At 31.2% G+C, this 27,884-nt stretch overlaps 1 protein-coding gene across 1 annotated transcript; it reads right to left on the bottom strand.

The window, feature by feature from the left end:
• Positions 1-355: 355 nt before the first annotated feature.
• LOC143067436 (intraflagellar transport protein 81 homolog) lies at positions 356-27,849 on the bottom strand. The gene is made up of 15 exons (XM_076240706.1): positions 27,772-27,849; positions 21,948-22,110; positions 20,531-20,622; positions 15,755-15,935; positions 14,057-14,212; positions 13,140-13,250; positions 9,207-9,291; positions 7,796-7,959; positions 6,965-7,060; positions 6,081-6,227; positions 5,310-5,459; positions 4,806-5,024; positions 4,140-4,226; positions 3,015-3,172; positions 356-710 (listed from the first exon to the last, which is right to left on the bottom strand). The coding sequence occupies exons 2-15, from the start codon at positions 22,089-22,091 to the stop codon at positions 464-466; spliced, it is 2,037 nt and encodes a 678-aa protein (XP_076096821.1). The 5' UTR covers positions 22,092-22,110; positions 27,772-27,849; the 3' UTR covers positions 356-463.
• Positions 27,850-27,884: the final 35 nt, after the last annotated feature.

Raw genomic sequence — 27,884 nt, 5'->3', positions numbered from 1 at the left:
CAGGTGAGCTAAAAAGGAGAAAAATTGCTTAAAAATAAAGAATTGTTGAAGACCTATTCTTATTTCAAAAGAATATTGGTTTTGAGGTTCATTATGACCAATGGGATAAACGAATTACATTTCACAAATGATGACACCTGTTGTTGCAATTAACTATCTTGGGGTTATAAACTGGTCACAAATATATTGCCAGGTCAAATTGTATAGGTATAAAATAGGCAATTTTTTTTCTCTTTTAGGTACTTTTCTCCTCATTTTGAAAATGGTGAAATTAATAAGCACAGGCAAAATCACTGCTACTGATATTTGTGTATGAATACTGTAGAGAGACGGCTATTGAAATAACAATTCATCAAAGTATACCATATTTATTGGACGGAATACAGTAGAATGGAATGTTACTTTACAACAATACAAACATAAAAAATAAATAAATGATCAGTTTAACAGATCAAATGTTATATCACAGAACTAAACGGTCATCTTCTAAAACAGCTGGAGGTGCTTCCCCATAACTAGATATTCCTTGGGCAGTCATTCCAGCATTACGCTCCATACACTGTCGTTTACATTCCATTAGTCGCTCTAAGTCTTTCCACATTTTCATCTGTGTCATACTTGGACCATGACTTTCACGAACAGTTTTCTGCTGTTCTCTTAGGCCTTTACCAAGATTTTCTTGCTCCTGAACTTTTCTCTGATATAACTCTCTAAAAAACAAATATTTCCAATATTTAGAACATTGGTTATACTGATCTCTATTCAACATAATTTGTGATTCCAAGACAATAAACTGTTTTGCTTCATGTCATTTATCAACAATCTACTTCCAAAAGACAAAGCATAATTATAAAGTTTACCTTGTTCATATATATAACAACCTTTTATACCTAAACAATCATTTTAAGAAAATATTAGAGTAAAAACATTTTGGAAAGTTTACAAAAATAATAATTCAAAATTGTTATACATATAATTTAGTTGAAAAACAAACATCAAAAAGTATTTGCTTTCATTAACTTTCTAACCCTCCCCATGAGAGGCCTTAATATAATGACCTCTTCTCTAAATCTCCTTCTTTGGTCCCAATGGCTCTTTTAAATATTTTGATAAGATAATTGATGTCCCCTTAAATTGAGGCTTTGAATTCTAGACCTTATGTTCATCAGATCAGGTTTGAACCGAAATTTGAGAAAAAACATTTTTTTTTTAATTTGTGTGCGTGTACTTGGGGGAGAGGGGCTTTAAAGTCGGTCCCACATAGAACTGAGATCATAAACTTCTAACAGTTTTAATTTCTAAACATGATTATATTCTAAATATCATTTGGGAAATCCAAGTCAGTGTTCTCCCCAGAAATTTTGGATAGCATCACATTTTGCGTTAAAAAAAAATAACTGTATTTTTTTTAATGTCGTTTGTCGCGTCGCGTTGATGCTCTATTTCCTTTATATGTTTTAGTTTATATTGTTCAATTCATAACTGAGAATACAATTAAACTATAACCACAAAAACAGTTGTTTCAGTTTATGTCTTCTTTATTCATTTATAGTTACAGAATTATTTTTTTCCTCTTGTGCCAAATAAAAATAAATATGTGGTTTCAGTTACCCAACAATAAGTCAAATGAATGAATGGTTCATTACAGTGCAACCTGTATTTATACAAAACTAAATTATCTAGTAGACAAAATTAACTACTTTTTATATTATATCAAGTAAAGATAAAGTAGCAAAAGAAGCAAAAAAAATCAATTGAAAAACTTTTTTTTATCATGTTTATGAAATTCATTGTTTCATGCCACTCAATGAATTAGTCCCAGTTGTTTCTTATCTTTACATCAAAATCATATGTATTTTTAACAAAGTTATCTAACAAATAGTCTGTTAATGCGTAGTTTTCTCTCTTGGTTTAATTTTTCTGTCTACTGTCCATCTGTTGATATTATCGTGAAAATGCGGATTTTTGTCATATCTGGTCCGGTTCCGATCCGTAGTTTACACAAAAATGTGCAATGGCGGCCGTAGTAAAATTTACGAAAATGAGTCCGAGAATAAACATTGTTTGACAAGAGATTGTGAATGAATAAGACGCTTTTAATGCATTAAATGGATTAAACATAAACTTAAGCCAATTATGATAACTTTTTAAAGAAGTATTAAACTTATTTTAGCTCTAAACCAAAATTCTCGCTTTCGTATTACCGTAAGAGAAAGAAAGTAATTTTTGGAGAGTTGCACAAATAAACGACCTTTTAAAAAAAAAAAAAAATCGTTTCAATCTCTGAAATTTTCGTAATACAAAACGTTGATTTTGAATTGTTTTGTGATTGCATTTTTCCATGTCGATATTGGTGATTGCAGACACGTGGTATTAGTCATGTCACAAGTGTCAGCTTGGGATATTCGCATCCAAACACTTTAACAGTTATCACCCTGAGGGCAATTAACACCTAGCTATTTAATCTCTTAATTGCCTTTAGTGTCCGACTTAAAGGGATTACAATTAAAGGTGATATAACTTTTATGATCATAATCGATAATAGATGAAAGTTCAAAATTGAGGACAAGTAAAATAGCTTCTTCAAAATTATAATAGCGTCGCGGGAATTATTATAGCATCACGGTGAAAAAATATAGCGTCGCGGTACGCTAAAACGGCCTGGGGAGAACACTGCAAGTGAAGTCAAAAATAGAAAAAAAAATCTGTAGAGTCTTGATTTTTGGGTGAAAATGGCCTTTCTTAGCTAGACTGCCATTCCCCACCCATTTTTCCGTCAGACTTTAATATTATTGTGGTACATAAGTTCATTTAGTTCCACTCTCTATGCAGGCTACAGTTAAATGTAAGCTATCAGCATTCCTGGGTAATATAGGTTAAGAAATAGGACAAACATTGTCCTTTTTTTATTTTACAAATTAGATTTTCTCAAACAATTTAAGATAATAAATAAATCTTTACAGGGGCATTTATTGAGGTTACTGGTTCTACTACTTTCCCCTTTTTTTCTGTACCTGAAAGTTTTCTTCCTTGTATAAGGATCAGATGAAGTATAAGCTTTCATTTCCTCAGCTACTTTCTGTTGTTGCATTTCTATCATTCTGATCATACAATTCAGGTAATGGTAACGAGATTCTTCCTGCTTACATTCCTCATGATAACCTCTGACCTCCTGTAAACAAATAAAGAAACATGCATTTAAGAAATTGATGCTGTCATGTCTTCATTCTTATGCTGATCAAATAACTTGAACTGACCACTAAGCTGGACAAATTCCCCTGCATCCTTGATAGAAGGGGAATTCTGCAAGTGACCCAGAATCAAAGAAGTGGATAATATAAATTTGGACTTTTTTCTTGAGTTTTATTTTATGTTGTATCAAATGCATGTACATCTTACAAACATGATTAGTTCCATATCAGGATTTAACAGCATACTTAGTTTTGAATATATATATATATATATAATGAACCATCTTTGAGAGATGACAAGATAGCATCAAGACAAGCCAACTTTCAAAGTTCATATGGTCATTTTATCGTTGGAAACTCAATGGACTGGAAAACCCTAACCATATACACATCTGCAAATTAGGATCCAACTGTGAACTAACTTCAGTGAAGATATATTTAACCTTGGAGGAGTTCAAGTGAAAAGGGACTAGACAGGGCAATAATTTTTTTTCCTAGGAGGAGATGTCTCGACTAAATCATCCTATCCACAAAGCACAGTTTTCATTCTCAAATTTAGAATCTAACACTTCATCAAATTGTGCATAGATACAATAAACCTTCTAGGATGAATAACAATGACATATAGTCTGTTCTGAAAAAAGTAAAACAAGTGTAGGTCAAGGGGGCATAACTTTATATAAACAAAACAATAAAATGTCCATCACATAGTGATATTTGAATATCATGATCATTTTTTTACAAAATTTCAAATGAATCAAACAAAGGACAAGAAGTTGGTCTGGACAGAAATACTTGAACGTTTTAACTTACAGTTAATATTGAATTTGTCAGATGAATATTTTATCAGATGTTGGTAACAGATTACGGCTGAACTTGAGCTTTGGACCAAATCATTTAATCATGATCGTTATTTAATAACCAAGTTATATGTTAACAACAAATTACCTGTTCTAGTTTTGCCATATTACTCTCTAGTCCTGCATTAGCAGTTTCATAAGAATGTTTCTTCTCTTCAAAAATTGCTGTTAATTCCTAGAAGACCAAAAAAATCACATGTTAAAATTCATCAATTCTTCATTCTCCTTTTGTAAATGCTTAACGCTGAACCAAGACATTGTATTTATATCAAAATCCTTAATTGTCAGGGAAAATTCCATTTGGTTCCAAGCTTTAACTTATATATAGAAATTCTCAAATAAATTGAGCTAAAATCCATGAGACTTTAAACTTCGACTAGTTACTGACTATTCATTTCATAACTTATTATTGTTTGAATTTGTGGTAGGAATTTTTTTTCAACTTAGAGGTAATTAAATATTGCAATTTCTCCCTACTTGTTTTAAAATACATGAAAATTGGTATCTGATGAATATCTAAAGAATATCCATGAATCCACAGTATCAAATCAACAATCAACATCCAACAACAACAGCAATTATCAATAATGGTTTTTTTTATAATATATAAATTATGTTTCTATTTCTACAGTTTCACATTTACTGGTAAAATGTGATCTTGTACTATAACATTCCAAATCAACTATCATGTGTATAAAAACTATCAAAAGATTGTCTTAAATAGTAAATTCATTCATTAAAAATCAAAACCTACTGTATTCCTCTGTCTTAGTGGTCTTAGTTCCTTTATAATTGGTGCCAAAGCTCCCTTTTTCTCTGCTATTTTTCTGTTCATCCTGGTAACCATATCTGACATATCCTCCAATGTTTTGCCCTTTCTATCATCATATTCACTCTTCACTGAGGACACTTTCTCTAAATCTTCCTGAGTCTGTCTGTAGCCTGCTACACCCTTTTTGTTTTCAAGGGCAGACTACAATAAGTTAACAAGAGTTGAATGAAGACAGTATATACTACACATATAAATGATTTTAGGATCATTTTCATTTAAAATAATGTAATAATATTTATATCACCCATACTTGAAACATTCAAAATTATCTGTACAAACAAATGTTCAAAGACTAAATATATATATACATTTATAAAAGTTACAGGTAACAAACAATTTCTATTGAAATAAAAACACTATACCAACATACAAATTTATAAAATTAATTTATATATGTATTTCATAATGAAATAATTTATAGCATACCAATTGCATGTTCATATTTTCATCCCTCTGTCTTAAGATTTCCTCTGTTCTTGATAGCACACCAACTTCAGCTCGTATTTCTGCTATTTCTTGTCTCTTCTTCTTGTAAATAGTACTTTTACTCCTCAACTTATTAACATACCTCTTGAACTGAAATCAATATACTTTAATTAAACAGTACATAAATAAAGTCCATTTCCTTTTTAAAAAAACAACAGTACATAAGAGTAAAATACAATTTTCATCCAATCTGATTTGGTATGTTATATATATTGTAAATGGTATTTAAGTCAAATATATTGTATAATACAAAATTGCACATAGAACTTTATTAAACCTGCATCAATTCCATTAAACCATATAAAATTAGACCTTGACATAAAACATGATAAATAAACTAGGATGTGTCCATAGTACACAAATGCCCCAATCGCACTATCATTTTCTATGTTCAGTGGACCGTGAAATTGGGGTAAAAAATCTAATTTGGCATTAAAATTAGAAAGATCATTTCATAGGAAACATGTGTACTAAGTTTCAAGTTGATTGCACTTCAACTTCATCAAAAACTACTTTGACCAAAAACTGTAACCTGAAACGGTACAGACGGACGAATGAACAAACAGAAGGATGAACAGACGCACAGACCAGAAAACATAATGTCCCTCTACTATCGTAGGTGGGGCATAAAAATAGGGATAAGCCTCTATATGCATATTTACATCTTCCCTTTTGAGTATCTCTCATCCCCCGATATATATCTATACTTACATCTTCCCCTTTGAGAACCTCTCCGCCACCAGCTTCCTTTACCATGTCTCTTTTCTGTTCAATTTCCTGCTGAATATGATTATACTCATCTCTCAGTCCCCTGTAAGTCTCCACTGCAGCTTCTTTCTTGTGAGCAATGATAGAAGCCTACAAAAATAAGAAAGATACTTAATATCTGAAATAAAATCTTATCAATTAAAATCTGTGATATAAGAATAAGTTGCAATAGCCAACTCTTAGTAAATACCCAAAACATGGTTCCCATCTCCTATATCTTTAAACTTCAAAGATAAAAAAAAGTATTTTTTATACTTGTTTTCCTTTTGCAAGACAGAAATCTTATGACAATTCAAATTAAGAAATTGGAATTCAAAAGTTCTTACATTGACAAGGCAAAATAAGACTATCTGCTTATTGATTGTCCAAAGAAAATAGTAGCACCATTTGTGTAACAATTCATCACCAATGGAAAGCATTTATTATGAAAATGTGACAATATCTTTTATTAGCGGCATAATATGTACACACATGAATACAAAGAAACCGATATCAATTGAAATGTTTTGGACAAAACTTAGGGGCAAATTAGAACTTCTAAAATAAATTTGAAGCAGACAGTCTTTTTTAAAGCCTACTATTAAGGTGTGGTCATTGTTGGAAGGTTGTATAGTGACAAATAGTTGTTAATTTCTGTGCCATTCAGTCTCTCATTGAGATTTGTCTTATTTGCGATCTCACCGCATCTTCTTATTTTTATCATTTGACTCGATTCCCATTTTTAAGCTAGGAATTATATATATGGTTACCAAATCTCAATTTGCCTTAGTTTTCTGGATATGAAAGGCAAATTCATAAATTTCTCAATTTATAATATAAGTACATACCTGTTGTCTAAAGAGATTAGATTTATCATCTGGGTCACGACTCGCTAACATTCTCTTCTCCATCAGCTGATTTATCTCAGAATTTAACTCAGATATCTGTAATAGTATATGGTGTAATAACAAGGTTAACAAAAGGATAGGGGGAGTGAACTAATTATATCAGGTTTTAATTTATGTCTGTTTTAATGTTGGGATAATACATAATTAAAAATGTGTAGTTTTCCCTACATGAAATCATTATAAATGTAGTTGTGATGTGCAAAATACATAGATTTTGGTGGTACTTGAATAATTTAATTTGGGATGTAACACGTCTTCTGATTGGCTCGAAATAACATAAAAAATGTGCTGCACACTGTTAAATATCCAGCTACGCGCGTTATTCAGTGTGCACCAAATATTACAGTCATTCCTTAAATGTTCTCAATATTTCCAATTCACAAACATGTGTCAAAATAATGTAATTTAAAAGCAAGGACATGAAAAATGAAAATTGAAAATTTTACTTGAAGCATATAAAAAAGAGTTTCTTTCATCTGAATTAGTTTACTTGGTTTGATTTAATTTTATTTTTTACCATTCATATAATTTCCTGGCAGTTAGCTCAAAGGGTAAAGGGAATTATACATGCAACCACATTAAAACGAAATTCATATCATATGTAAATAATTAATGAAATACCAGGTAGACAAGTTTTTTACATCAAAAACAATTATGCTGTCAGTTCTTGTATATATCTTAAAGGAAAAATCATAAAATAAATATATTTTGACTGCTCAAATATGTATTGAAATAAAAAATTGTTAGTACCATAAATTCCAGTGATAATACCTGTGAATTAAGCTGATCCAAGTCTGACTGTCCCATTGCTGGTTCAGCAACTACACGTTGTAAATCTTGTAAAGTCTTACGACGTCCAGTTATATCTTTTGGTAACCTTTCAGTTACAATGTATTTATTGGTCCTTGTTTCTTCTTCAAGTCTTTGTAAAAGTGCTACAATAGATTAATGTTGAATAATTCTTTATAAATTAGTGTAGTTTGTTGACAAGAGATAAATTAGCATAAATGACATCAATTCTTTATTTTCTTTACTGCAATGTAATAGCATTAACAATCTGACATTGGAAGCATATTCGAAAATGCACGAATATTAAATTCATCTATGGAAATTATTGGTCCACTTAACTTTGGTATATATTCAATATATTTCTAAACTACAAAATAAAACTTTTAAATAAACTATTTATGTAAAAAATATGTATAGTTTCTTTCCTATTGTTATATAAATACTAACTTAAGGTAGCAATACACAGTTAGGAGTATAGTTTCGCATTTTGGCCCCTGTGGATTTTTCAAATAGGAAAGTTATTGTGTAGTAAAATTCATTTTTAGACAGATGAGTGCTAATTTAGCCTTCAAAGATGGTTAATAAGAGCATCAAGATTATTTTATACATGTTTTATGGGCTGTTTTCTGTTTGACAATCCGTATTTTCATAGCTAGACCGGCCATCGGTCCAGAAATTAATGTACTGTTTACAAACACTCTTTTTCTACACGAAGTTTTTGACGCAATTTTACAAAAAAATGAGACGAAAGACATATGATTTTCTTTGGATTTACTGAATGATATATATACACAGTTTCAGAAAAGGTATTACTTCAAGCGAATGAAATTCTACTTTTAATAAAATTTTGGGGAAATATGTGACATCTTTCCCCCCCCTTTTTGCAATATTTTATAACAAATAAATGCAGATTGTTGCCATGGATACACCAAAAAAGAAATTATATTTTACCATTTTATATACTGGATAAAAAATCTATGGAAGATTCTGATTACATACATATGCCCATATATGACACAAACAGTAAGCTTGATATTGCAAGAAAGCAATGAAAAGGGGATAGTAAAATTCATAAGGGCAAATTTTAGTATTTTTTCCTAACTGTTTATTGCTACCTAAAACTTTGATGTTTACAGAGCATTTCAAAGTTCAAAGAAAAAGCATATAATATTGTAGTCAACAGGGTAAAGTGGTTGAATTAGTTTATGAAATATGGAACATGCCTAGGACAATCTACAAAATGGTTATAGTAGGAAATTATCTATCACAAATATAATCAACATTTGGTTTTTCAAAATTTATCAAACTGGATAGCACCAGTTGTACGTCAATATTTTATATTTTGTTTATTAAGGATTTGATCTATTAGGGTGTAATACTAAATTGCACATACTGTCTGGATTAGCCCCAACACTTGTTTGTCTCTGATCATGAAGTTGTTGTTGAAGTCTTCTGATTTTCTGTTCTTCATGTTGAATCTGTAATCACATAAGTAGAGATTTTCTTTATCATGTTTATACTCTTATATTAGAACTAGGATAAACTTTTTGCATTACATTTCAAAAATACATAATCTTGTTTATCATTCAATCATTGATCCAAGAATTGGAATATAGAAAAATGTTTAACCAGTGACTAAAAATTCATTTATTCTCAAATGTGCTGATTATCACTGTTGTTCCGTCATAAGTTGAATATTTTTTTATATCTTAAATCTTGGATAAGCTATTCTTCTTATAACATTTAGCATGGACTTTTTATTGGAAATAAAGTAGAAAATGAATGGAAATTGTTCTTTTTCGAGACATTTTAAACAGTTTTGATGCAACTTCATCGGCAACATCTTGACAATACTCAGAGGAGTTAAATTATCTCATTCATTTCACATTTGAAATAATAGGTTTATATATACTTCACTGCCAATTCATGATAATCCATTGCACCCAATGTAATATACATGTAATGATATTGAGTAGATTTCTCAGTGAAATATAATTTTGTACCTATAATATGCAAGGACTACTTATATCTTGATCCTCGACTGTTTCCACTATGTAAATTTTTGAAAAAATGTGATATAAGCATGTTTTGAAATGTGCTCAAAAGTTGTATAACAAAAATGTTTTGAAATGTGCTCAAAAGTTGTATAACAAAAATGTGTCCCTAGAACAGTGTCCCTAGTACATGATCATTTTCTATGTTCAGTGGACTGTCAAAATGGGGTAAAAACTTTAATTTGTCATTAAAATTAGAAAGTTCATATCATATGGAACATGTGTACCAAGTTTCAATTAGATTGGACTTCAACTTCATCAATAAAGGGCTGCGCTTTAGCGCATGATACGCCCGTTGCTCTTTTAACTTGTCTTTTATGCTTTAAATGAATTTATATGATCAACTAGAAATATATATACAAATCAAAAGGGATGTTACATTAATATATTCACCAAAGTTTCATAAAATCCCCCTTTTTTTAAGTATAAAAATTCATTACTTAAGAAAACGTAAAATCTAAAATTTATAAAAATGGAAAGGGAGCTTATGTCAATAGATACAAACAATTTATCAAAGTTGCATAAAATTTTGTGAAAGTGTTAGTTATTGTCCCAAAATTGGAAAATCCCCCCTTTTTTAAGCATAAAAATTCATAACACGGAAATGTAAAATCTGAAATTTATAAAAATTGAAAGGGAGCTTACATCAATAGATATAAACAATTCACCAAAGTTTTATGGACATTGGTGAAAGCCTTTTTGAGTTATTGTCCGAAGTGTTGAAAATCCCCCTTTTTTTATGAATAAAGCCCCATAAATCCAAAACTTAAAATCTGAAATTTATAAAAATTGAAAGGGAGCTTACATCAATAGATATAAACAATAGTGTTGGATAATCGGTTGAAATTACCAACCGATTATCTATTACAATCGGATGACAGCAACCAACCGACTATCGGTTATAATCGCTTCATAATACCTTGCCCTTTTGTTTTAAATGAAATCATGCATTTAGTCTCATTGTACATGTCTAATGTGTATATTCCATATCATTGCAGAGTTTATATATTCATATTTATAATCTTTTATTTCCCTTTCATATTCTGGCGTACTAAATTATGATCCTGGTACCTTTGATAATTATTTATTTAGCAGTTGAAACAATGAATTAATAAGAATCACGATTCATATTAAAGATATTTTATCTCATAATTACAACATTAATTACCAACAGTGACACTAACATTTCTAAATTTCAATGGTGTAACTAACAATAAAATTTCAATAACATAACTGTATAAACATTTGAATGCTTCTAATTAGGAAAAGATATATTAAGTTTTTAACTTTAAGAAATTTAAAATTAACAGAAAAAAATAAAACAATGCATTTGCATTATAATATATACAGTAAACAAAGGGGATTAAGCCAAAGTCTGTTAATTCGTGTAGAATGCATTTTTTTCATTTTTGTGATCATTATTTTCTGTCAATTGTGTCATTTGTGCGTCTGAACTTATAATTGCAAGAATGCGGAATTATTACATAGTTGAACCGTATCCGATTCGTGATTCTTATATTTATTAATGGCGGACAAATTTCGGAAAATTTACAAAAATAAACGATGTTTGGCAAGCAATTTGGAAAGGAATATGACGTTTTTTATGCTACAAATGGATAAAACATTAATGAAAGGCAATTTGCAATACGTTCTAATGAAGCAAAGAAATTATTTTGTCTAAAATCAGAATGATTTGTACGCTCTCAAGTAACAAGTAAATACCGTAACAAGTACCGGTATTGAAGGAAAGTATTTCATACAAAGTTATTAATCTTAAATAACATTCCTTCAATCTGCAAATATGTATAGTCAATGCTTTTGTCACGTTTATAAAGAAGGAAATTGGTTATTGGTAATTAAAGGATGTTTGACATTGTAATTGTCATCGACTTGTATTTTTGTTATTATTTGTTTGACTGCGCATATAAAATGCAAACCGTAAACGGACCGGAAGTTGACAAGCTAAAAGTCCGGAAACTTTAACGACAATCGATTGAACAAAATCCCAATCGATTATCGACATCGCCAGGCCCAACCAACTGATTTCTGACTTATTCCGATCATCGGAACAACACTAATAAACAATTCACCAAAGTTTCATGGACATTGGTGAAAGCCTTTTTGAGTTATTGTCCGAAGTGTTAAAAATCCCCCTTTTTTTTATAAATAAAGCCCCATAAATCCAAAACTTAAAATCTGAAATTTATAAAAATTGAAAGGGAGCTTACATCAATAGATATAAACAATTCACCAAAGTTTCATGGACATTGGTGAAGGCCTTTTTGAGTTATTGTCCAAAGTGTTGAAAATTCCCCCTTTTTTATGAATAAAGCCCCATAAATCCAAAACTTAAAATCTGAAATTTATAAAAATTGAAAGGGAGCTTACATCCATAGATATAAACAATTCACCAAAGTTTCATGGACATTGGTGAAAGCCTTTTTGAGTTATTGTCCGAAGTGTTAAAAATCCCTCTTTTTTTATAAATAAAGCCCCATAAATCCAAAACTTAAAATCTGAAATTTATAAAAATTGAAAGGGAGCTTACATCAATAGATATAAACAATTCACCAAAGTTTCATGGACATTGGTGAAAGCCTTTTTGAGTTATTGTCCAAAGTGTTGAAAATCCCCCCTTTTTTATGAATAAAGCCCCATAAATCCAAAACTTAAAATCTGAAATTTATAAAAATTGAAAGGGAGCTTACATCCATAGATATAAACAATTCACCAAAGTTTCATGGACATTGGTGAAAGCCTTTTTGAGTTATTGTCCGAAGTGTTGAAAATCCCCCCTTTTTTATGAATAAAGCCCCATAAATCCAAAACTTAAAATCTGAAATTAAAAAAAAACGAAAGGGAGCTTACGTCAATAGATATAACCAATTCACTTAAGTTTCATGGAAATTGGTGAAAGTGTTTTTGAGTTATTGTCCGAAGTGTGGACGAAGGACGGACGGACGGACGGACGGCCAACGGTATACCATAATACGTCCCGTCTAAAAGACGACAGGTGTTCTAAAAGACGATGGGCGTATAAAAACTACGGTACCTTGACCAAAAACTTTAACCTGAAGCAGAAAAGACAGACGAACGAACAGATGCACAGACCAGAAAACATAATGCCCATTAATGGGGCATAAAAATGTGCTCAAAAGTTGTATAAAAGAAAACATAATGCCCATTAATGGGGCATAAAATGTGCTCAAAAGTTGTATAAAAATCAGAAACTTTTAGTTTGAGCCAGCTCTCAATTACATTCAGATAATTACCAATGTGGCTTGTTCTTGTCTTTGTTCAGCAAGCTTCTTTTCTTTGTCTCTCTCAAGTCTTAAATTCCTGGCTACATTCATCATTGTTTGGGAGTTTGGATGAGATTCTACCTACAAATAAAACAAAACATCAGTTTCTTCATTAATCAGGTTAAAAGTACCTGAAACCTATAAAGATTTGAAATGAGCTGCTAAATAATCAAGTTCACTGAAGCATCATACCAGAAAATTCTACTTGAAGATAAATACTAAATAAATCTTTAACTTTGTGCAGAGGTAATGATTGATTTGTGATTGCTTTACACCTCATCAGCACAAAATAATCAACATCAGAGACGAGGTAATGGAATCTTTTTATCTTTAACATCAACACAAAGTAAAACATCTCTTAAAATGGATTTAAAATTCTTATAAAGAAATAGCATGTCAGTGGTCAAATTCCACAAAAATCACTTCAAGTAACAGGTTTTTCACAATTGCAATAACTTCTATTATGAATTTTCTTATATCAGACTTTATGTGTTGATTTTCTTTACCTTTCTCTTCAATCTTTCTATCCTTATATCTGACATTACGTAATGATTTTCTTTACCTTTCTCTTCAATCTTTCTATCATTATATAAGACTTTATGTAAAGATTTTCTTTACCTTTCTCTTCAATCTTTCTATCCTTATATCTGACATTATGCAAAGATTGTCTTTACCTTTCTCTTCAATCTTTCTATCCTTATATAAGACTTTATGTAAAGATTTTCTTTACCTTTCTGTTCAATCTTTCTATCCTTATATCCGACATTATGTAATGATTTCCTTTACCTTTCTTTTCAATCTTTCTATCCTTTTATTTACTTTATCTTTCTATCCTTTTATATACTTTAACTTTCTCTTCAATCTTTCTATCCTTTTATTTACTTTACCTTTCTCTTCAATCTTTCTATCCTTTTATTCAATTGTTCTTTCTCATCTTCCATGTTAGATATATCTTTTCTAATTTCACCCGTATTAAACCCAGAACTCCTCAACTTTTCTGCTTGTTTATGTAAATCTTTGAACTGATCCATAAGTTCTTCATACTATAAATAACATCAAAGAAAATACATGGATAAATACTTTCAGTTTCATACAAATTTTATAAGAAAAAAAGTGAACAAGAAATGCTAAATTTGAATTTTGTCAGGATTTCAAGGAGTCTTATTGTAAAATCTTCAAATATTGTATTAGACTCTACTGACCAGTGCTCGATAATTTAACACTGGTTTTTACTCTTTACCGACATAATCCTGCAAACCAATTCATGACCTTTTGTTTGATCAAAGTTGACCTTATTTGAAATAAAAGGACCCGATTGGTTGTTTAATTCCTATAATGACGTCACCTTGGGGCATGCTTGATTCACATGCTAAAAATATGCCAACTTTAAATACAACTTGACCAGTTCTCGATAGTGTTATAAAAACCTCAGAATAAAAATAAAATAAGAATTATGATCTATGCCTAATTGATAAAATGAACATTTTACTGATAATTGGCATTTAAATTTTACTGAAATAGTAATATATTCACAGAAACTCAGAGATTCTAAAATTAATTAAAATGTGTATTGTTTGGAAAACTTTTTTTCCCCTTAAAAATGTTCATAGTTCATTACTCCTCAGACTGTACACAAACATTGCAGTTCCACAACTCATCAGTGAAATATGAAACACCCAAACTGGAATATGCATGAAGGGACAAGCACATTTACCCAAAATATATTGTTTACATAAAATGGCGACGTTCAAGTGAAATATAAAGGGGCTCTAGGGTGACAAAACATGATGTTACAAACGCCATGGATTGAACATTACTGTAAGAATCACATCATTTGAACTGTAAATGAATTTATAATCGATCCATGTTATTTTTAACTACTATATATTAAATTAAAGTGTTTTTCTAAACTCGATTCATAGAGCGATCTTTCCAACTTCGATTCACCACTGTCGATTGCATATTTTAAATAAGTAAATTGTGAGATTGAACACATAGACCTGTGCATCCAGGGACAAGATGTAGGCATTCAGTTGATCAATAATGCATATCAGTAACTAATAGTAGTCATTTGTAAATTTCTATGCATCATTGTCAGTTTCCTTAGTTTCTTCTGCTATAGATATAGGAATATGTGGTGTGAGTGCTACCTATTATGACACTGTACTCGGATTTCTTTTAAACCAAGTTGTACTGTGTGTATTGCTATGTGTTTGTTTATTGTACATTGGCAAGAGGTATAAGGGGAGGGTTGAGATCTAACTAAGCATGTTTAACCTTGCCATATTTTTGCACCTGTCCCAAGTAAGGAACCTCTGGCCTTTTTAAGTCTACTGTTTTTTTAATTTTAGTTCATTTACATGTTTGGAAGTTAAGTGTGACGTCCCATTTTCTCTGAAGTATTTTATGTTTAGGGGCCAGATGAAGCCAGACTCCAGGTGCAGACTTTTTTGGCTGTGTTGAAGACCTATTGATGGTCTTATGATGATTTCTGCTCTTCAGTTGGGTTATTGTCTCTTTGACACATTCCTTATTTCCATTCTCAATTTTAATTTGAATTATATTACATTAATTTGTAAAATTACCTGAGCATACAAATCTGGGATACCTTCCTCAGCCATGATCTCTGATGGGACATCTATTTTTACCAAAAAACGAGCTAAATAAGCCCTCTTTTGCAATTCTGGTACCCTTTTCAACAGCCATTCTAAAATTGGGTAAATAACTAGCTTATCTCCTTGAACCAATCCAGCTCTAAATGTGGACCTATAAGAAGACAATCTTTGAAAGTTGTTTATTTTTGACACAGATTGATGAAAACAGGTATCAGCATGTACTAGTATACTAATAAAATGTATTGCTGTTTACATAAGAGATCATCTCAAATAATTTGCAGACATTTAAGTTGAGGGAAAAAATGTTCTGTTATACATTTAAATTAGAAATATGTATGACTTATAATACATTTAAAGAATGTTCTCCTCATTTAAACATTTCACATAGAACCAACAACATTACCATGTTTCAGATACATGAAAATTACAAAAAAAATATTTCTTTAAATAATTTACCATACATTATCTTTTTTAAAAGCAAAATCTGAATATTTCTAACCCAAATAGAAAAAGAATTGACATGCACATAAGTATACTGAATTCTTATTTAGGGTTTCAAAACAGATTGCTCCTATAGAAATAAAAGCAGAACTCTAACCACACACAAAGTACATGCAATTAGTTGCACAGAGCAAAGATAATCAAGTAACTTACAATAGAGTTTTCCCATTCGTGTGTTACAATTTATAAACTGTCAGAAAAAGATGTCAATCAAAAAGCAAGTTATTTCATTCATATATTTCAAAATAAACTACAAAACAAAATATCAAGTCAGTTAATGCAAAGAAAAGGACTTCATAGATGTATTCTACTTACTTAAAATATCAAGTCAGTTAATGCAAAGAACAGGACTTCATAGATGTATTCTACTTACTTAAAATATCAAGTCAGTTAATGCAAAGAACAGGACTTCATAGATGTATTCTACTTACTTAAAATATCAAGTCAGTTAATGCAAAGAACAGGACTTCATAGATGTATTCTACTTACTTAAAATATCAAGTCAGTTAATGCAAAGAACAGGACTTCATAGATGTATTCTACTTACTCAAAAGTGGTCTTTCTGTTATGTCACAACATTGTAACAACAAGTGAAGTAATTGAAAAAAAAATCTTCATTTAAAAAGTGGTAATCTCAGTAAATAGTAGGATCAAGAAATTCCTTATCCCCTCCATAATATCTTTTTGTAAATTTTTATTTTTTTCTAAAATGTTAAAATCCTTTTGATATTATTTTTATAGTGAAACTACTTGAGTTCTTTACAGTTCTTCTATAAAAGCATGCAAAACAAAACATTGGTCAACTTGCTTGCTATGTTTGCTTGGTTGTTTGCAAACAATAGGTAGGCGGAGTTTCAGTCTGTTTTTATATTTACTGGGATTTGATTGGACAATAAGAATTGATATGAAATGAATTTAATGTTTATTGTCCAATCATATTCCAGTAAATAGTAAACACACTGAAATAGACTACCTACCTATTGTTTACAATCATCCAAACAAATATAGCAAGCAAGTTAATCAATTATTTGTTTTGCATGCTTTAAAAGAAGAACTGTAAGACAGTAACTTATAAAGTACTTGTAACTGGGAAAACGCTACATGCATAGATTTATTAGTTAGATAAAACAACTAGCAGATTTCTACATCACAGCAAAAGTTCACAAACAATACTTACACATCACTATTATAGAAATAAAATAAAATACATCATTATTTATATTCATATATCTGTTTCAGTTCAAAGCTAAATGTTTAAGCCATAGAATAAAGTTAATACATGTAATGTCTAGTAATAAATGTGATTTCAGCGGCATACTTTGATTAATGCTGCAATATATCCTTTCTCCTGAATTTCAGATTTTAAGTATGAAAAAAGTAACATTGACAGTGTGATGGTTTAATTAATAGAATTAATTTCATAACAGTGTGGTCGACGGTAAAACGTTTGTAAGTTGTAACTTGTTTGTCAACGACCATGATTTTATGCTCACCCAGTCTTTTAGAGGCCTTCCAGTGGGGATTGAAATATTCACTTGTTACACATTTCGATACATAAAATGAAACTTTCTTTTTACAAAGTTTTAAAGGAATTTGTTTTAAATACTTGTTATATCATCACTTACAACTGTGTCATTTATAAGAATAATAATGTTCAGAGCTGATATCATTTAATAATAATAAAAAAATAGGTTTATCCATTGTAAAAAAACCTATTAAGTTGATGGGGTAACAGGGTTAATTCACAAAATATCTCATTGATTAACAGAATAAATACTTCTACGGTGTGATCATTTCAGAATGGCCTACTATTTATTCAATGCATATATACATGTGGGTTTTGTTTGTGAAGAGTTCTGGATAATTCAAAAATCTTTTAATTTGTTTAATACCATAAAACGATTCATTCATTCAGATATATTTCACTTTGCCTTATCTTCAAGTCCAACACAATTTCTCACGTTTCTAACAAAACTTATATACTTGTGATGTATTCTTTTGTTGAAGAATGAATGTAGCACCTTTTTTCTTCTTGTTTTTTTTTTTTGTGTCTCATTGGCGTATAAGACAAACTGACTACCCCTTTATTCCTATTTAATATTTAAAAACATACGAGATGGCACCAATACAAATTCATGACACAAAATAACAAAATAATTTCAAGTTTCCTATATACACTTATTTTTACATTTTACCAATACATCAATGTAAATTCAAATTTCACAAGGTTTAATCAAAATAGCTTTTTGACTTTCCAATGAATGGCAAGTATGTGTATTTGCACAACTTTTGAAAGTGGATTATGCATTTGTTCTAAAATAAAACTTAAGACCAGATGACTTAATTCGACAAACGCAGTTGTTAAATCGCTTGGACGTCCGCAAAAAAGCTGATCAATCAGCCAATGAGACAACTTTCCATACAAGTAACAATTTATTAAAGTAAACCATTATAGGTCAAGGTACAGCCTTCAACACGGAGCCTTATCTCACATCGAACAGCAAGCTATAAAGGGCCCCAAAAACTACTAGTACTATTCAAACGGGAAAACCAAAGGTCCAATCTATATAAAAACAAGAAACGAGAAACACATTCTACATAAACAGACGACAACATGCATTGTAACTTTTAAAGCCAATTAAGTCATTTTTTTTTCTGAAAGAACGTGCGATATCATATTAGGAAAATTGATAGTCAAAATATAACAAACAAGAGTGCACACGCTGAAATGTCTCGCCTTCTATACTAATCATTGATATTATGTTGATAGTCCCAAGTATAAAGCTAAGCTTTATTACAACTGTCACATAAACTTAACATTAACCAAGATAACTAAACAAAGACCAATGAACCTTGAAAAAGAGGTCCAGGTCAGATGAACCATGCCAGGTAGACAGGTACAGCTAACAATGCTTCTATACAACATATATAGTTGACACATTACTTATAGTTTAAGAAAAATAGACCAAAACACAAAAACTTAACACTGTGCAATGAACCAGGAAAATGAGGTCACGGTTAAATAAAACCTGCTCGACTGACATAAAGATCATAAAATATTTCCATACACCAAATATAGTTGACCTATGGCATATAGCATTAGATAAAAAGACCAAAACTCAAAAACTTAACTTTGACCACTGAACCATGAAAATGAGGTCAAGGTCACATGACATCTGCCCGCTAGACATGTACACTTAACAATCATTCCATACAACAAATATAGTAGACCTATTGCATATGGTATGAGAAAAACAGACCAAAACACAAAAATTTAACTATAACCACTGAACCATGAAAATGAGGTCAAGGTCAGATGACACCTGCCAGTTGGACATGTACACCTTACAGTCCTTCCATACACCGAATATACTAGCCCTATTGCTTATAGTATCTGAGATATGGACTTGACCACCAAAACTTAACCTTGTTCACTGATCCATGAAATGAGGTTGAGGTCAAGTGAAAACTGTCTGACAGACACGAGGACCTTGCAAGGTACGCACATATCAAATATAGTTATCCTATTACTTATAATAAGAGAGAATTCAACATTACAACAAATTTGAACTTTTTTTTCAAGTGGTCACTGAACCATGAAAATGAGGTCAAGGACATTGGACATGTGACTGACGGAAACTTCGTAACATGAAGCATCTATATACAAAGTATGAAGCATCTAGGTCTTCCACCTTCTAAAATATAAAGCTTTTAAGAAGTGAGCTAACGCCGTCGCAATAGCCGCCGCCGGATCACTATCCCTATGTCAAGCTTTCTGCAACAAAAGTTGCAGACTCGACAAAAATCAAGTAAAGAAGTTTAAGTATTCAACCTTTATAGCTTGCTGTTCGGTGTGAGCCAAGGCTCCGTGTTGAAGGCCATTTTTATTTATATTCAAATCACATTTAGGTTATTCTTGATTAGTATTTCTAATTATTTTATTTAGGTGTTGAGAACCTTTGGTGACCTCACAGTTTAAATTTCTATAATAAGTACGTTGTGAGCAGTGGCCATAACAGAAGAACGTTCACCTAATTTGTCCCAGTCAATGAATGGCCGTAGCTACACTGTTATGAATTTCATTCTAAAGGAAGGTGTGGGGATATGTCAATGAGACAGTTACCCAACATAAGAAACAATTAAGACAGTATATATAGAAATAAAATATAGCCGACTTGTTTTACAAAATGTCTTTTCATTATATTATTACTGTCTCTGAGTGGATCTCTCAGATTAGAAACTTACTCATTTGGAGGTTTGTACTTCAGCACACGAAGAGTAGTAAATATTCGTATGGCTGTTTGATCAGGACTTTCTTCTCTTATATCTAGTTTTTGCTGAAAAAGAAATTTGAATTAGTAAACCTTTAATACCTTTTCATTTCATACAAAAATGATAACAAGAGTTGAATATATAGGATACCACACTGTACAACAGCCTACAACAATCACCAAAAACCCAAGTCCTCTGACAATTTTGGGCATGATATTTTTATCTGCAATTTTAACAGTAAGATTAAAAGAAGGAATAAAGATACCAGAGGTACAGTCAAACTCATAGATTGAATATAAACTGACAACTCCATGACTAAACAAAAATGTGTCCCAAGTACATGGATACCCCACTCGCACTATCATTTTCTATGTTCAGTGGACCTTGCAATTGGGATAAAAACTCTAATTTGGCATTAAAATTAGAAAGATCATATCATAGGAAACATGTGTACTAAGTTTCAAGTTGATTGGACTTCATCTTCATCAAAAACTTCCTTGACCAAAAACTTTAACCTGGGGTGGGACGAACGGACTGAAAAAACGGACCCACAGACCAGAAAACATAATGCCCTTTACTATCGTAGGTGGGGCATAAAAATAAAAAGACAAACAGAAAAGTACAAAAATGTAATAGTACAGAAGACACAACATAGAAAACTAAAGACTAGGCTACACTAACCCCACCAAAAACTGAGGGTTAAGTTAGATTCTGTTAAGAATTAGTTGCTTTTTTATCCTTATTAAACAAAATATGTATCCCAAACTCTGTTTGCCTAACAAAATGTCAGACAAAAAATCATTTTGTCACACTTATTTCTAAATTTTTTAGTTGACAATATAGACATGATAGAAGAAAAAGTCAAATTTCTCTTTCGATCAGACAAACCCTAAAACAGTTTGGGCACAGACTGACAATTGGGATACATTTTAGATGACAGAAGTTAGTGCATTTAATTATTGAAGTTTACATTCCAAGAATGGGTTTGTTCAAAATTTATTATTCCAAAGTGCAAAAAAAAGTTCTAGGGTCTGGGGTTTAAACTAGGGTTGGCCCGAAAACTGGAACCACACATATATTTTTATTTAGCCTACTAAACTGTTCATTAATTGTATTGTACATTAATTATAAACATGATGAAATAGAAAAGTAGGATTGTATAGTAAACATGACAACAATGCTGCAAAGTGATTGTTTTTGTTAGAAAGAATGAAAACTTGAAAATGTGTTAGTTTGTGAAAAAAGAAAATTTACACATGGTAAACCCTGGTGTTTATTTTTACTGTACTACATGTACATTGAATAAAAAAATCATGGAAAGGATCAGTGGATTTTATATTAAAAAGTTTTGTGTTGTTTTCCGTTCATATTCAGTTATTCTTCTCATTACCTTGGGATCAATGACAGCAATGATATCATTGAGAACTTGTAACAGCTGAAGTGGTTCAAGAGAATCAAAGGATATCAAGTTGTAGGTCTTACTGAATGGTTCTTTTTTCAGTTCCTGAGTGATGAACTTCAATTGTTCACTCATGGCTGAACAAATAGTTTCCCTGAAACGAAAAAAAAGGGTACACATATGATACAACATGTACAATGTATGCCTAGTATTGAAATTAATGGGATTTTCAAGATGTTTTTTCAACATTGCTTTTCATATTTTATATTGATATGTACATGTTCATTTTGGTATTATATTTATATATAAGTAACATTTGTTACTTGAAAATGTACATGACTGGAGATGATACCCATTCAGGTTTGGATCTTATCATGAGTCGATTGTTAAAATTAGATTTAAAAGTAACTTTTCTTCTGCAATCAAACAAATGTATCAGATTCAAAATATGTATATATGCTTTGAAGCAGGTTTTGTTAATACAAAAGGCATAGAATAATCGCTCTATAAATACACATGTTGCATGGTTATTTTATTAAGTTTCTACCAAAACATAAATACACCATCTTTTTCCAGTATACATTTTTTGTACATATAAGTCAAGGACTTGAACCATAACATTAAAACATTTGTATGATCAAAGTTAACACATATGGACCATAATTTGCTATTGGGCTCGTTTCCTATAACGATAGAAAAGTGATAAAAATGTGTATTACTGTAAGAAAAGTTGTAACTACATCTAAAGATGCCTTTATTTTTATCAACATACAAGGGTATGCTACTCTTCCCTAGAAAAAAAATTGAAATTAACAAATTTCAAAGATTATACGACCATATTTTTGTGTCGTTTCTCGCGTTACTTTTCGCTTCCGCAGTGTATAACGCTGACTGATTTATAGATAATCGTCACCGGCAAATTCGTAACTTTTGCTTTCAAAAAATAAAGAACATCGACCAATAAGAATAGTCACAAGAAAATGCTGAGAACTATAAGTATTTCTGTAGCAGGTGTAAGAACACTAGCGTTACTTTGGTTTCCGATTTCGTAACGCAAATTTTAGATGATGTAATCTGCTTTGTTGTAATAGAATTCTTTATAACAATATGCAAATATAAACTCTCGCGAGATGTTCAAACAGGTTAATCAGAGATGATTTACATTCTAGTTTAATTTTGTTCTTCGTAATAATTAAGTTAGAAAATGACGTTATCGTTATGAGTTACATTTCCGGTCATACGTGAAACATGTGACTCACATGTGATCACGCCCTTACGGCCGGATATATGAAATACTAGGTCTAAACATTGTTTTTGTTTCCAACGGGATGTTAGCAAACATAATCTGTAGACCTGTTTCGTCTTGTTTAAAAAAGGAAAATACAATTTTCAAAGAGATTGCGCCGGGGGTCTATTATTTTTCCTATGTGCATAATGTTACATACGATCTTGTGTGAAAATAAATGCCCAATGACTTGACAAAATCGATTTCAGATTTGACAGACGTTATAACACACTTCGTTTACGGATAACGATGTAAAGCGTCCTTGGAAAATTCAATCGACATTACGTCTCTTATCACTGTGCCGATGCTCGTTGGATTGATTTTGCTTCAGCAGTAAATATTCAGGGCTCACGCTACCAGGCGACTTGGGCAAAGAAGTCGCCTTCCCGACCGTCACTTCGCTTTCCCCGACCACCAAAAGCGAAATCAAGTCGCCCTGTTCTTGACGATACTTGCTTTCAGTCGGACATTTTCAATTTTTACCAAGTTGATGAAACATCAATTTTTTATTGATAATTAAAGAAATTCAGACATAAACGATTCATTATCTTTGGAAAAGAGGTTGAAGCATTGTCTTCGCAGTGTGTAGCAGGTTATTTGATAAAAATACAACTTTTTATCACTTCATGCATTTTCGCAAGTTCCAGTGCTTGTTACTCGAAAACGTACATAAACCTAAATTTCGGCGGCAAAATAAGTTTGTTACTTCATTTAAACGTGATAAAAGTTGCCTCCAGTAAATGTTTAATCCATTTATTGCATTAAAAACGTCATGTTTCTTTTCAAATAACTTGTCAAACATCGTTTATTTTTGTAAATTTTCTTGCATTCGTCCGCCATTGTGAGTTCGTGGTCTAGTGGTTAAGACCGATGGCTACAGTGCTGAAGGTCCCGAGTTCGATTCTCACTCGGGGTGCTAAAAATATCAGTACATCAGAAGGGTAATTTTCACCCTCTCACACACATCTCTGGTACCCACACCAGTTAAACTAGAATGGGTACTTTGGGGGCCTCGGTTGGTCAAAGTTGTCCCCTACTTTGACCAGGAGATCAATCTTCTGATATCTCTCTGGTTTGTCTGTTTCCACCGAGTGACCCGGTGGTTCTCTCCGAGTACTTCGGCTTCCTCCGACATAATAACAGACTTCCCGGTGTCCTACACGCTCCCTTGGGCGGTGTTGGGTGGGGATTGTTCTGGTGGTGGGATAATATTGTAAAGGACACATCTCCATTAATCCTTAGGGAGTGTACATGGATCCGCTGTACCCTTGCAGTCAATCAAGGGGTGCGTCTACATTGGCGGAATCTCGAGTACATACATACATACATTGACCGATTTCTAAACTACGGATCTGAACCGGACCAGCTATGACCGAAATCCATACTTTTACAATAATTACTACGGACGCACGGACGGAACAGCTGACAGAAGAATATTGATCCCAAAGGGAAAAATTACGCATTCCACACACATTAAGAGACTTTTGGTTACATCTAATTGATTGGTGTATATAATTCCCTATATTTTTTATGGATTGTTTCAAACTATTGATTAAGTTGCTTAACTCTGAGACTATTATACTAATTTCAATATATTATGGCCCAGCTTAATAACTTTTATATTTTTTTATGAGAAACACTGAATTTCATACACAAGATAATTTTTAATTAAATTGTAATAATGATATATTATAATTTCTTTACATTTTTTTAAATAATTTTTTTTTTTAGTGCTAGATATTTAGTTGGAATAAGTTTCTCACAAGAACCTTAGTAAAACTTAAACAACTTTTATTTTCAAATGTTACTTTAATTGTATTTTTTTTACTCAGATATGAATTTAACAATATAAAAAGAGCATTATTTACATATGGCCCTTTATACTATTGTAAAATCCAAACATTGTAGCGCACCGCGCGAATGAGCACTTCTCTTTCAAATCTCACCACTTCTCCCTATCAGTTTCAAAAAGAGAAGTCACTTCTCCCTATAATTCTGAAGTAGTGTGAGCCCTGAATATTACTGGATATTTTAGGTGAATAAAGATAATTTAATCAAAAATACATGTTAATATACCGTTACACTTGGAATGTACAAAGTTGGTATCTTTGTCACAATTTTTAATTATTTTTTTTTATTCATGTTCTGCAAACACTTTCCAGAAACGCAATAAACTTGTCAAAGGAGAAGTAAACTTTTACCATGCATGACTTGAAAGGAAGTACTTTATTGATTTAAGCCCACTAAAGTAGGTTAAAATGTGGAAATCATGTAGATGGTGTACAGGTCACAAATATCACATGGTGCCTATTTTAAAGATTTTAATTACAAGTTAAAAGTTTTTTTCTTTACTGGATTTAAAGAATTTTACATTGCCAATGATTTGGAATAAATTGTATATAACTGGAATTTCAAAACAAAATATAAATACATTTTTTTGGCTAAAACATCAAGATACAACGATTATGGTATCCTGTATCAATGAAGAAAATATGGAAATTTCTGAATAAATTGTACTTATTGTTTTCAAAACAAGCACATATTTAGGAGTTTTATAATACTGTTACATTTAAGATGGATTTTAAGAAAAAGTATACTGTTCAGATTATTTTAAGCAGATTTTGCAATGAAATAAAACTAAAAAAAATGCTTTCGGTTTCTTATGGTTTCCTGTCGCGTTTAAAAAAACTTTAATTTAACATTGAAAATAGATTTTAAATATTAACATGAAGCAAGTAACTCTAGTAATGGTGTTCATTTATGTCTTTTGAAATATATTGTGCAAAATAAAGAAAATAAAGATTGGTTTCCTGTTTGGTTTCCTGTCACGTAAACGGTGAATCAAAATGTATTAATTTTTTCTTGAAAAACTCAATTGTTCCATTAATACTATTCTAACAGCAACACAACCCACAGAATAAAAGTTAAAAGTTTTAGAACTTATAAAAAAGGATACAAAAAGAAACCAAAGGCCGAATACCAAATTATGGTCCATATATAACTTACCCAAGTTAATCTTAATAAAACATGTACAACTAAATTATTCAAAGCACCAGTGTTGATCATAAGTTATTACCCTTATTACACAATTTGTTTATCATATAAAAAAGAAGATGTGGTATAATTGCCAATGATCAGACAACTCTCAACTAGAGCTCAAATGACAGAGAAATTAACAACTTTATGTCACTGTTAAGCCTTCAACAATGAGGAAAGATAATTCTGCATAATCAGCAATAAAAGGCCCCCAAATGACTAATGTAAAACAATTCAAAGAAGAAAACTAATGGCCTAATTTATGTACCAAAAAGAAACAAATAACAAAATATATGTAACACATTAACAAACAAAAACCACTGTATTACAGGCTCTAGACTCGGGACAATCAGGTTAAGTTCTTTTTAAAGTGGTGTAACTGTTCCAGGCTCTCTTAAGTACATTGTAGTTGCTTTTGATAAAGTGTGCACCAGAGCGCTAGGCAATCTCAATGAATCTACATGTAGTAGATATGTTTTTGTAGGTGAGGTCCCATGGGCTGCAGGCGTATTAAATGTGACGTCGAAACAGCTAAAATAGGGTTATTTTTTACTTCCTCAGGACAGGATCCAACATTTCTTTGTATGAAGCCTACATGTAGCTGCTCTATTTCCTTTAATGACAACTTTGTTAACTTGTTTGTCCAATGATATTGTATTTATTTAAGACAGGCAAATGAATTTTCGAGTTCAGGTAGTGGGCTAATTGTTATAACAATAGAGTAAGAAGTTCCTTAAGTATTTAAAGTCGTGTGTGCACGAGAAAAGTTATTGACAAGAGTGGAGACCATCTAACGAGTAGTGTATACATGTATTTGTGTATAGGAAGATTAATCTTCAGTATAACAGTTCATGCCTTATATATGTAGAGTTCATATTCTAATTATGCACTTTTCTTTTGTAGATTGTATGTTATTTGAATGAACTGATGCCATTGTATATTATTTGAATGAACTGATACCATTGGTGGTGAAAACTATTTGAGGACATTTGTCTTGTGTTTTATGTGTTTAATAAATCATGAAGATGGTCATCGCACCTGGCTGTCTCTATAATGGTGTTTGTCTTTATTAATACAGAAATAACTTCACTGCAAATAATTGAGACATACGTATACGTATTATTTTTCGTGGTTGGTATTAGGGTGTCGTTAGAAAATAAGGAGCCTAGAGTATATAAATAATAAGTGAATTGAGAAAATATGTACAGCTCCTAGACCTAAGTATGGGTTTGATGACACTGATTTCAGGATCATTGATGATGTAATTGAAATGGATGGTTTGTCTCATTTTTTGGTTATTGTAATGATTTTTCGTGACGGGTGAGGATAGTAAACTGCACATAATTTGACCTTGTGATCGGAACGATTGTCTCATGTAAAGAATACCTAAAACAACTTTCAAATTTAGAAGAATTATCTTAGCATTATGTCTTAAATTGACTTCTACCTCATTTGGTTTTTCCCATAAAGGTGAAATTTTAAAAATAACCATACCTATCTTCTAATCTGCTCTCCAAAATAAATTTCTCTATGGAATTTACCACAACTTCCGGTTACGATTTTAATAATCTCGAACTTTTTTTTTATAAATTTTATATTACTTTGTT

Source organism: Mytilus galloprovincialis, chromosome 3 (assembly GCF_965363235.1).
Source record: "Mytilus galloprovincialis chromosome 3, xbMytGall1.hap1.1, whole genome shotgun sequence".
Taxonomy (NCBI): domain Eukaryota; kingdom Metazoa; phylum Mollusca; class Bivalvia; order Mytilida; family Mytilidae; genus Mytilus; species Mytilus galloprovincialis.
Note: the sequence above shows the minus strand (reverse complement) of the source record. Positions and strands in the feature narration are given on the sequence as shown.

What these genes read in the sequence shown, in the direction of transcription:
- LOC143067436 (XM_076240706.1), bottom strand. Translation starts at nt 22,091, where the DNA reads ATGAGTGAACAATTGAAGTTCATCACTCAGGAACTGAAAAAAGAACCA. An exon ending in AAGTACAAACCTCCAAATGA is followed by an intron (nt 15,936 to 20,530) that starts GTAAGTTTCTAA and finishes GTCTTCTTATAG; the next exon opens with GTCCACATTTAGAGCTGGAT. An exon ending in CTAATCTCTTTAGACAACAG is followed by an intron (nt 6,228 to 6,964) that starts GTATGTACTTAT and finishes TTATTTTTGTAG; the next exon opens with GCTTCTATCATTGCTCACAA.